Source organism: Caloenas nicobarica, chromosome 17 (genome assembly GCF_036013445.1).
Source record: "Caloenas nicobarica isolate bCalNic1 chromosome 17, bCalNic1.hap1, whole genome shotgun sequence".
Classification (NCBI taxonomy): Eukaryota; Metazoa; Chordata; class Aves; order Columbiformes; family Columbidae; genus Caloenas; species Caloenas nicobarica.
Window position 1 is genome coordinate 3,317,578 of NC_088261.1, and position 12,670 is coordinate 3,330,247.

The 12,670-nt window shown below is 44.7% G+C and overlaps 1 protein-coding gene across 2 annotated transcripts in view; it reads right to left on the reverse strand.

Annotated features, from left to right (window-relative positions):
- Positions 1-12,670, reverse strand: part of VPS53 (VPS53 subunit of GARP complex) — a 59,330-nt gene that overhangs the window by 41,504 nt on the left and 5,156 nt on the right. For both annotated transcript variants that reach the window (XM_065647234.1, XM_065647236.1), the window contains exons 4-6: positions 12,560-12,626; positions 845-931; positions 440-555 (exon numbers count right to left, since the gene is read on the reverse strand). In XM_065647234.1, coding sequence (XP_065503306.1) covers positions 440-555; positions 845-931; positions 12,560-12,626 — 270 coding nt within the window. The remainder of the gene's footprint in view (positions 1-439; positions 556-844; positions 932-12,559; positions 12,627-12,670) is intronic.

Genomic DNA, 12,670 nt, shown 5'->3' on the forward strand with positions numbered 1-12,670 from the left:
TGTAAGGCTTCTTTGAATTCATTCTCAGAACTAGAGTAGACCTTGCTGAAATAGTAAGCTCACTCCACTTAAGCTCACACACACTTAAGACATAAGACTGATAAAAATCCTCCCAAATCCCTGAAGAGAACATCGCAATGAAGACACTAAACTGGACAGACTATCTTACTCTCTAATGAGGCCAGAGTCCTTATCACCAAGGATCAACACAGCAATTCGAGCAATCAATGGCCACAAACCGTTAAATACAGCAACACAGGTTGCAGGTCACTCAGAGCAACACGGAAAGCATCTGCCAGCAAAAATCAAGACTGGAACCTCTTAAGCGAACTTCCCTCCAGAAAAACAAGCAGCTGTTACAGACCTATGCAGAGCACTGCACCAAACTGAAGAACTCAGCTGTGGCACCCAAGTACCACTAAAAATTCGTGTTACTTACTCGAGCGAATCCACCCCCCCCGCCAGCATGTGCAGGTGGTTGAGGGTGGTGATGGAGGTGGTCAGATGCCGCTTGGCGTGATCCAGCTGCTTGATATCTCGTGTGATTTCTTTAACCTAATGAATGGAAAAAAAAAAAACCACCAAGACTCTGGTTAAATATCAAACCACAGCAACGAAATTTAAGGAGATAAGAAACACGTGCTCCTCTTTTGGGGATTAGAGACACGTTAGCTCTACAGCCACATTAGCACACGAACACGGGTACAGGTTCAACATATGCTCGACAGCAAATTACCCACCAGTCAGCAGGACCCAAGACAAAAATGTTCCCTTCTTAATGAGAACTGGAAGCAAACTCAGTGTCCTCCTCCCTTTCAAAGACAAGAAAGAAACTGCCGCTCACCATTTGTTCAGATTTTTCAGCCTTGTCTTTAATATCCTTAATTTTCCCAAAGAGCTGTTGAATGGCCTTCTGGGCTTCTTCCAGGGCCTGGAAAAGAAACAAGATCAGAGTGGAAAGAAAACCTGCATTTGGTTTTCACCTTCTCAGAAATACATGGTTGTGCCCTACAGCCCCTGGGCTGGGACGGCGGCTGGGAGCTGGTTTTTTACAAAGAAAATACAGTCAGCACATCAAAAGTCAATGTACCACATTGGGATTTTTAACCTGAGTAGACCAGAGTTTCAGCATCCATTTTACAATAATGCTCTGGCAAAAGCTGATCAATATATTATATGAAAGCCCTTCTGTAATATGAACTATGAATAGGTTTAAGGTTACTGCAATAAATTTTGATTCTCTAAGTGTGGAAAAAACTTACTGCCGATCAATATGTATTTAGAGAAGGAAAATGAAACCTTCGCAAAACCTCTATGCTCACCATTAATTCTAAATAAAAAATATGCAACATTACATATAGAACACTGAGTGCTTGCCTAAACCTCTCACTGAATTAGCGGGATACTATCCTTGGGTTCAGCAGGTGAAGAGGGTCGAGCACGGGAAACAGACCTTGCCTGGATTTTTGTGCTATTTTCTGAAAGCTTCTTGGGGCACCTGTTCCCTTTATAGAACCGCGGTGCATCCCAACCTCACACAAGCAGCGTGAACCACACGTGGACTCAACGAGTGAAGCCGCGTGTCCCGAATCACGTGTCCAAAATTTGACTTCTGGAGTAATTCAACACGTGTTGCCTTCCCAGTCTGATAACATTTCCAGCTCCACTTTGTTTCCCGCTGTTAAGTGGGCTCCTGTCCCTCTGGTTTTATATCCAGTCCCATGACCAAGGTTACAGCACAAGCTACAAGCTCCTTCAGCAAATAAATTTAACACATCTTCATTTGGAAATGTACGAGTGAACTATCTGCCAGGAGCTTTTGCTGGAACATAGCTGCATTATAATAAAAGTAGAAAAGTTGGAAACGTTTTATAATTCATTTTCCAGAGGGGGGGGAAAAAAAAAAAGACTCCTCTGAAATATCTTCTGAATGATGTGAAAGTTAACACTGTGTTAGTGTCACACCACGATCATGTAGCACGTTCCATCAGGGACACACAAACGTGCTGCAGGGGGAACTAGATCAGAAACAACCACCACCTACCTTCTCCTTCAACCACGTTTCAGAATAAAAATTTCCCGTCTCTTCCATTTAAAGGCATGTGGATTAAGTGCAAACCAAAGGACTAAAGAATGCTCCTTTCAACAGATTTCACTACGGTCTCTGTACTCAGGCCCAGCCGTGGCTGCAGCATGTTACCCAAGCGGGCTATTAAGCAAGTAACTGTCCTGCATATTCTGAAATTTGGAAAGCTCTGCAAATAAAAAAAAAAAAAAAAGTCCAACTGAAATTCTTCACAGACGCCAATTGCCGCGTTTCCCTTTGCTTCGGCACTAATGTGAAATGCTAGTTTCTGTGCATGGTCCCAGGGAAGGCAGAGCTGCTTGGTTCTCCAGGAGAAGAGATGAGGATTCCACCAGCCGACACAAAGATGCTCCAAAAAGAGATGTTATCCCCCTTCACATCCACAGCCAAGGCGATCTCACAGAACTTACTCAATATTTGAGAAAAATACACACGGAACTCAAGAGCAAACTTAGACTTGAGCAAATCTGAGTTGCTCATAAACACTCATTTTATGTCTCAAAACTTCCTTCCAAATATTTGCTCAGCCATTAAGACACAAATCTTTAGCTACTCTCCCAAAAAAGAGCTGCCTATTCCTTATTTGACTCAGAACACACTAATTCATCGACTTGCTTGGTTTTTATATAGTTTACACTTAGAGATGAAAACATTTCTTCAAACCTACATAAGATTTGCTGAAAGTAACACTGTGTAAAAACATATTATTTTTAAGTGAGGAAGGCAAGTAGAAGTAGACCTGATGGGAAGTTCAGAACCAAATTAAAAGTGTTACTTCTTACACAAAGCCCGCAATTAAACTTTCTTATGGTTCTTTTTAAATAGAACAATGAACCCTTTTGGGCTGTAACATTCCAATTGTAGCATCTGAAAGTAAAATACTGATTACAGAGGAAGGAAATAAAGAAAACTATCCAATAATGGAAAAAATCTTCACCTTCCTGGTCACTGTAAAGACAGAGTAAAGCAAAGAGCAACCCCAAGGAAATATAAATTTAATTTTTGAGAAAACACCTCGTATTTGATAAATGGTGTTCATTATTAAGGGATTATAAAACAGTATCTAGGGCGCGAAAGTAGGTCTAATTGTTGAAGGTGTGATACAGAAGTTTATTAATGTATCTAAAGATTCTTCTTTCACCTGTAAAATGGTAGAGCGGAAACCGTAGTTGCACTGGGGAGAATTCATTTCACACTCTGCTCCCAGTAAGACAGTGAATTGTGAATTTTAAAGGAATTTTCTTACCGCATTTGTTATTATTTTATAAATAGATGGTTTATTTTGGACAGAAATTCTAAAGCCAAAACAACAGAGAGACTCAGAATTGCTTTTATTCCAGCAAAACTGCTTTAGGTGATGAACGACATCCAGTAATCTCACATCTGCGGCTCGACGCCGCGTTCACCTCGCATCACTAATTTATTGATTTCCTCGCCAGTGCAACTGGGAAACATGTAAACATATGCACCCCAAACGAGTACAAAAGTTAAGTTATCGTGTTTCCTTTCCTACAACGGCAGTTCATTTCGGGGGCAGAAGACCCCAAATAAATACAAGAGACTGGAGACAGAATCCATCATGGTTATACGAAACGAGGATGTTGAAATTAAGGTTGCGATGTACTGGAAAAACACCATATGACTCTAATCAACAACTGAGCCTGCGAGCTACAATTAACCCATCAGCATTATTTATTTAAACTTTATGCAACCTCCGAGGTCCCTGAACGCCCGGCACCAGCTGAGAAATACGGCACGGGGAGGGCTCGACCGCCCGAGAGAGGCAGAGCCATCGCTCACCCTGTCCGGAGCTTCTTCCATAATGTTTGTCCCCAGGGTACCCCAGCTGCTCCAAAACCAGTAAATTTAGCAGAGGGCAGGACCAGCAAGAGACTCCAGACAGAACACTCAATACAAGATGGGTTTCGGCTCCATATCACCTTCCTCCTCCGCCGGTATAGTGTGTCTGATCCTCCGCTACGCGGGTTTCAATCAAATTCTCCAAAGCCAGAGGGAAAAACAGGGCACTTTTATCAGCCGTGGCTCTTCAACCTTCTTTACCTTGAGATGCAACAGGGAGAGTCCAAACACGCCAGTGAAAAACCATCGGGAGTAAAGGTAAAGCGTGAATCACCAAGAAAAAGACTGCCTAAAAAATCGCTTTACTTGGCATTATCCCAGGCAACTTCTCAGGTCAGCCTGCAGTCATCACTCGTGCCACCTTCTCACACCAGATCTTCCAAGCAGCAAAAGGAGGAAAGAAAATAACCTAAGTAAGAGGTGGGATGAGACTACATCTAATTAATTCCATTTTGAAGTGATGCGTCCTCTCAAAGGTTACGTTCCAGTGATTTACAGCACCAGACTGACATTAACACTTGCAAAACCAGCATTAGCAACAACAGTCAAGCCAAAAAAACAATTCAGTGAGTTACAGTGGGTCTCTCCAAATCCCCATGGCCGCTGCAGGCGGACGGAGCCTCCTCCTCATTAGTAGGTGTGCTGATTTCTAAATCTCTTTATTCCCCCATCAGGAACCTCATGCAAACAAATGTTGAGGTAGATGGAAATACGGAAAGACAGGAATTGAGAGAGGCTTGTGTGTTATTACAAGACTGGGGTAAAAAGCAAATTTTCAGAGTGAGTTTGCTTGCTTGGGAAACTCTGAGCTTGGGGACTGAATTAACACTATTCTGTCCCCAGTTATGGTTAAAATACCTCGATAGTTTCCATATGCTGACTGGTGTTGTGCTAGAAATGTGCTAGTTTTATTTGATTCTAGCCAATATACGTTTCAATTGGATGTTATTACTCACATCAGAAAGCTGCCCTCTACTAAGGATTTTATAGACACTTGACACATCTGCCAAATTCACAGCATCCAAATGTATTTTTAATGTTACAAATTGGGCTGTGGTCAGGATGCTGAGAATTTAATGCTCCTGGATCGGTCCCCACTCTTGAATACAGAGCGTTAAATGCTTCTTTCATTTGCTGCCACACTCACAACCCAGATCAATGAGAACCTAGACCACGACTAAAAATAAGTTCCCATCCCCAATTCCCCAAGGAGCCCCAGCTGCAGAGATTTCAAAGCAAGTCTTGTGTGCTGTGACCAGCCTAACAATTTCTGTCGCTAGAGCCTCACACAAATGAGTCCCTCCAGGTTGAGAAAGCGTGGAAATACACTTTGATTCTTTGTGCGATTTCATTTTAGAAAGAACTCTTTAGTTTTACAGTGCAGGGCGACACGGCACCATGGCTGCACCAGCGATGGTCCTGGGCACACAGTCCCCAAGGGCTCATCACCCTTGGGTTGTTTTTAGCAGATTTCTACCTGAGGAGTTCATCAAATGCTACAATAACCACTGCAATTGTCACTAAAGAATAGAGTTTTCTGTCACCAGCTCCAGTCCTTACCGCTAAGGCTGCACTTTAAACCAACTAAGCAGATTATGCCCAGCACTGCACCAAGCTTAAAATTGCTCCTATTGCCCCTTCACTTAATCCCCCACATGGTGCTTAGAAATCAACCCCCAGGTTCTGAACAGCTCCATGAACACTGACAGACACGGGGGGTGAAGCGAGAGGCGATTTCTGGCTTTGCTGGTTGAAACCTTGCAGTTTAACTCCTGAACTGCGTTCCCGTGCTGCTCCAACGACCTCCGAGCTGCCGGGTTTTTGTCGCACTGCCCAGCCCTGCACACCGGAGCTGCACTACGGAGAAAGGCGGCGATGTGCTGTAAGCGACACTGCTTTTCGTGGTCTCGCACCAGTGTGTGATTTTACGCATTTTGCAGTCATGCATCTAATGTGCACCAGAGCGCCATGGCCATTTAAACGTAAATTGTGTAAGTTGCACAATCTAGCAAAGCCTAAGAGAAAGAGAAAGAAAATACTAAAAAAAGAGATCTGCAGCAAGACAAAATCTCCTGCCTGTTGTCAGCATTTCTATTTTCAGGCTGGGCTTCTCGCTTTGCTGGCATGAAAACCAAACAGCACTGGCTGGGAACAGCCCGCTCTTATTTTGCAACTTGCGCTGCCTTCAACGCCACTGGCACGAGAACGTTCCTTTCACCAGCCCAAAATGAGACCTGGTCTCCAGCCTCAGGACAGTGACAAGGAGCATCCACCGCCTCTCCACACAGAAGCGCAAGGCAAGGTCAAGCTCAGACTTGCTTCTGCCTTGAGCCAGGCTTTGCAGCAGATGGTAAAAGTTATGCCTGACCTCTTCATACACTTGCAGATGCCAGTTTTCATGCCCGGTAGCCAGCGGGATAACAAACAGCACTATTTCTTCTTGGCATGCCATTCACCTGAAACCCTTTGCAATAAATATGTTCTAGGCTAGAAAAAAAAGCTCACTGCGTCTCTTAGATGGGAAGGGCATTGTCCAACTGTCATAATTCACTAGGGAAATGACTAAATGAAACTCACTTCTGATTTATTTTGGCAGCTCAACTTCTGTTTATTATTCATTGGTTACAAAAGAATATTATGGGACTTTAATCACTCGACTGGAGTTTTACAGAGTCTGTGTCATGACCTTTTTTTTTAAATATATAAAATTACACAGCTTAAGACATAATATTTAACCCTCATCCACTCACCATCTTAAAATGTCCTGAAATCTAACACTGGTCTGCTCATATTTCAGAATAATGGCCCATTCATCAAAACAACAGGAGATAAAGCTTAGCCATGCAAGAGAGAATTAATGTAAGTGAAAGATGGTACCTACACCATCAGGGATTGTGTCACAAAAAAGCCTCCAAATATTTTATAGGCTTAGACTTCACTAGTTAAGAGCTTGTGGTGATTTTCCCCGTCTGCTCTGAAGGCTGAGGCAGAGGCTGGCGATGCCGTCCCAGCAGCAGAGACACATCAACGCCAACCGCGTGAGCCGAGCCTGGGCACTGCAGCCGAGGAAGCAAAGGAAGTAAAGATACACTTAAATTAATTTTAAAAAAATGAAATAAAAGTGCCTATGGTGGGAGAGCCAAAAACACTGGCTAGCTTAGTTTAGCGTGAAACAGAACCTGCAGTCAAAAAAGCCGCCTCCACGCAAACCAGTGGAGGTAAGAAGAGGCTGAAGCACCCAGAGCTGAGAAGAAGACAAGCCACCAATCCCGGTGGCACCATCCCCAACTGCCCCACAGCTCAGGGCACTCGAGGGGCTGGGATGACCCGTCAGCAGGAGAGGACCGTACCCCTGCTCTCCACCATGTGCACCCACACCACTGTCCTCCTCTGCTCACCGCCCCTCCTCATCTCTCTCTTCCTCCCTACAGTGATTCTGCAAAGCGTTTCCTGATCTCTATTTAAAGAAATTTTTTAAAAAGTATTTCACATATTTCCATCTACGACCTTGTCAAACCCAATAACCTGTGGGCATTTTTCTATGCCAGACACATCCTCCTCCTTCCACAGGCTCAAGCGCTGCCAGACACCGCAGCGCACGCAGGGCAGGGCAGGCAGAGCCTCCCCACAGCTGCGGAGCTGAAATGTTTATTTTTACACGCAACGAGGAAGGACGGCACTGGTTACCAGCGGACAGGATGGCTAATTGAACTCTCTGCTGCTGTGCTGGGTTCAGGCTGGGCAGCAAGAATATATCTGTATTCTTTAACCACGGCAGCTGCCATCGCTCTTCTTGCACTGCTGTAGTTACGAAAAAAAAATAATGTTACTGTTCTCACAGAGCAAAGAAGCAGGAGCCAACCAAAGCAATCCCAGTTATCAAGCGGTATCTTCAGCCATGAGAAACATGCAAAGCTTTTCCCAGCCCAGAAAACATCCCTTTTCTCCTTAACACTTAACTTTGTTCTAGCACTAACTGAGCCAGATCCTAATAAAGTAGGAGATACTAAGCAATAAAGCAAGTTTTTCTTTAAAGCACAATCTTTACTCATTCAGTTCTAGCCATTTACTTTGTGCATGTGTGTGCACAGGGCAGGAAAAACGGAGCAGTGATAACAGAAATATGGGGGTTTTTTTAAGATTCAAACTATAAAGCCACGAATCCATTTGGGATCCTCAGTCCACACGATCCACAATCCATCTTGGGATTCCTCTTGAATTCTCAGTTCCTTCCAAAATAGATTTTGTATGACGCTGCCTCACCTTTCCTGACCCAGGCACCCACATCCTGGTTACACAGGTACCATCAAGGGTTAAACTAGACTGAAAATGCAGAGGCCACTTTATTCCAAGGACAAGACCCTGGTAGGTGAAGCAGCTTCAGCCAAACAACCAGTAAAGACATGTCAGCAACTGTCAAAACAATTACAGCCAGTCCATGCAGAAGGTTTAGCAATAAACACAACTGAAGAGTGACAAATAAAACCATACAGAGCGTGTTAAACGCTCCGTGGAAAAATCTATGGGAACTTTTTATACGACACCCTGGGGCACAGGGGAAATGATGCCACAACTGGACTGTGGCTCTTCGCAAGGTCAGCGCAGACTCCTGCTCAGCAGCAGCTCTGAGAAGAGCCTAACGGAGGAAAAATCGGGTCGTTCTGGCTCCCCAGAAACTGCAGGCACAGCTGGAACCGCGTATTGTTACAGCTGAACCTCGGCAGCTCCTACATTCCCAGCCTCTCCCAAGGCATCCGAAACAGCCCCAGTCTGGGACTCCCAAGGAAAAATTTTGTTACGCCCTGCAGAGGAATGTTCCACCCACGACTGTCGTTTCCTTCCATAAAAGGATCATTAGTGAGATAATTTCTGAAGTTCGCGGTATTGTCTACAGATTTTACTGAAATATCGCACCAGGAAGGGGAAGCCAAATGAGCCAGACTATTTTAAGCCTTTTGCATTTGGAGGAAATTCTAGGGCAAAATTTCAAAAAGGCAGATGCTTTGAACTGGGAAGCGTTACGCTTTGTGGGGAAGGGAGCATTGCTGTCCTTAGAGATGTCTAAATAACTCTTTTGGGGCCTCGTCTATTTGATCGACTTTATTTTCAGATTTAGAATCTGCTTCTTCAGACACCTAAATACTACTTTATACAAATGTGTATGTGATCAAGACTATCTGGGAAACAGTTAAAGACTGACTATAAAAAGCTACTGTTAGATCTTTGTCGTACCTACAATTCACCTTGAAGACCCGTTTGATCATCTCGGCACCCGGGGGAGCACAAAAGTGTCCCCAACATCACCACTGCCACCCGACCAGCCAGATGGGACAGGAGACTCGATCACAGGGACACGGGGGCTGGATCTGCAATCAGCATTTTGAATGTGCTGTCCCCAAGGTCTCCTTTTCCTTATGGAGCACGGAGAGCACATTTCCACAGCTGCTTACTGCGCATTCCCCACTGGGTCCAACTGGGATTTAGATTGTTCTAACTGGGAGAATAACACTATTCAGACATGTTTCCCCTGGCAGCGCTCCTTCACCATCAATTATCAGCAAAACATTGCTCTGGTCTCAAAACCAAGGCTGGGCTCCCCTCTCCTGGACGGCCGCGAAGCTGCAGCTCCCAACAAGGCCCAGTAAAGCCCAGCTCCTCTGCAGCGGGAAAGCTGCTTTGCTGGGCTCGGCCGACCCCTTCCTCAAAGAAAAAAGCAAGCTGCTAAAGCTTTAATACCCTCAGTTTGTCTTCCAGCAACCTGCCTGGTATCATTAGCCTCTGAAAATGCTATCGGTAAAGGAGACGAGCAGGTCCACAGCCCCAGGACAACTGAGAACAGAGCTCAGCAGGGAAACCCCCCCTGCCTTGCTTTGACTTCAACAAGAATTTTTCTCCTACCGCTGCATCTGAGGTTTATGTTTCCTTTGGAAGGAAGGCAGAGATTGAACGGATGTTTATGAAAACTATTATTTACTCTCCAGACAAGAACACCTCATCCAGTTCTGACACCAGGCAGACAGGCAGTTCTGGGAAACGCTGATCACAGTTTGCATCGTGAGTTGTTATGAGAGAACGTGGCCAAAGAGGCTTTTGCAAAACACGTTCCAGGTCCAATCTTGCAATAAACACACAAAGACCCTGAGCTCCCACTGAAATTCAAGCAGCAGCAACATCAGAGTTCAGATGCATTTTTATTTACAGTGTGTGTTTTCAAGGACACGACAGATTGCATCTTTCTCAGTGTGTCAAAGGGTGAAAATAAGTCAAAAGCCAGGAACGGCTTCTTCAAAATCTGGTCGGCTGCAGGTACTGCATACTACAGGCTATAGACACCTCACATGGCAAGAAAGAGTTATAAATGGGAAAAGGTATCTGAAAATTAAACTTTTTGCTGTTTCAAGCCTATTGCAAAAGCTGGTTGCCAACTGTATCTTTGTCAATCAAGGGTGGTTTGCAGTTGTGGTTACTATGACAAAATGCAATAACGATCTTGGGCTTCACAAGATGACAATACCTATCCCTGTGTACAGTTCAATCAAATTTTGCAAGGAAATATTGGTCTTGAGGATACGAATTTCTGACAAATTTAATAAGAATAGAAGATCAGTAGAAGGAATAAACTATTCTTATTGCGGGACCAAACTACAAACTACTACCAGAAAAGGTAAATAAGAAGAAAAGCCCCTTTCAGTAGCACCAACTCCCTTACTTGCAGAGCACTGACCTGTCTTAAAGATACCTTGCTTTCAGTTCTTACCATACCAAAAGGCTGCCTCACTCCTTAGCGACACACGGGATAAACTACTCAGAGAAACAGTGCAGGGGGTGATAGGAGATGCCTCCTCTAGGCTTCCTCTGTCTGCTTCTGCGGAAACAAATACAACATTCTGTCTCAAACTGCGGTGCAACCCAAGCACTCCCCAGCACTGTAAATGACTCCTGCGCCGCAGGTGCCTCCAACCAGCCCACACACAAGGCCTGAGCTCACTGACGTTCCTTTATTGCTTCAAACTTCGAGGCCAAGCCAAGTCCTTCCACTCTTAACACTCATATTCCAGCAATTCGCATCCAAAATGCAAGTACGAGCGCAAAACAGTGGACTTTGATTATAAACACAGGAAGATTTCAGCATTTCAGATTCAAACAATTTTTCTTACCAGCGAACTAACACTTTCAATAACTGAATGGTTTCAGTACTTATTAGGACCTCTGAAAGTAAGAAACGACTGTTACATTCTGGGTGACTGTCAGGCCTTAGCCCACGCCATCTGTGCAACCGCAAGCTCTGGTGTCTCTTGAAGTCCGCTTCTACCTTGGAAAGCAGCAAAGTGATGGAAAATGGGAAAATTCACAGCTACATACAGGAATATGGGTGATTAACTGCAGCTCCAGGCCACAGCTCTCTGTGATCCTGCTTTTTTGCAGTCTGCTCTAAATGTGTCACTCAAAATGGGCCCAAACAGCCTTCCAGTCATACCCAAACTCTCCAAGTACCGCACTGGTTTCCTCTCCCTTCTCAATTTCTGTAATTGCTTCCCCACTTGACTTTCGATCTCATGCCTGCACGGTGATTACAGGCAGCTCCGCTCCTGGGTACACCACATCCCAAGCACATCCCCAGTTTAACAGCAGCAGTCAGGGAACCATAAAAGCACTCAATTCTTTTTTGCAAGCAATACAAAGGCACAGAGCAGTTAAATAATCCACTCAGGACCATGGACTCTGTGGCAGAGGTGGGATTAGTAACCAGTGGCTACTGCAGCAAAAGTGGAAAATACAGCCAGCCACGCTGGTGAGGGAATGATGATCCCATCCCAGCAACCTAGTCTTAAATCTGGTATTAAAAAGATGAGTCAATGTTGACAACGAGGAAAGCAGAATGGCTGATGATTCAAGACGTTAATGTTCCTGTTCTAAACCAGAACAGGTACAGGAAATGCAGCAGCGCTGGGTGTTACCTCAAAATCAGATAACGCCTGACCGCCACTCAGGCCAAGTTGGGCTACTCATGCTAAAACAGGTTATTCAAACAAAAGAATCCAGCTAAAAGAAGAGAATGCAACTTAAAAGTTAGTTTGATTAGACGTATTCTGCAACAGAGCAAGCTCAGCGTTCACAAACGCTGCAGCCGTGGCCGTGCTGTTCAATACCGTACCCCGAGCAAACATCTGTCAAGCAAAGGACAAGCGAAAACCTGACAGCTGAATGAGACGTGCAAGATGAACTGGCAGTCGGTCATCAGGCTTAGTCACAGGCAACCCGGGATACTTTAGCAAACAACCTCGTTAAAAGGCTAAATATCCTTTTATTGATCCTTGCTCAGTAGCAAATGTGCTTGTACCTATTTAATCCCATTCGTTTTATCATTAGCTTCAGAGCGGCACAACCACAAGCCTCCTGGTTTTGCTTTTGATTTTTAAATGAATTTCTCATTCACTTACCTTTGCAGGGCGATCAGCAGCAGGTTACAGCAGCTGTTTGGTGAGCAGCTCGCACAGTCGGGACTGTAAGAGCCAGCAGAAACATCTCCCTGACGATGAGAGTGGGTTTCTGCCCCAATTTAGCGTCACCAGACAAGAACCCTCGGCATTACCGGAGACGAGACACACGTACCTGCCTGCCATCCTGTCCCACGTTGGTCTGTCCTCGCACAACAGTTCGAATGTTGTCATCCAGCCTCCTGGAGAAAAGAATCTAAAATGTCAAACTCATTCCCTGTGTGCC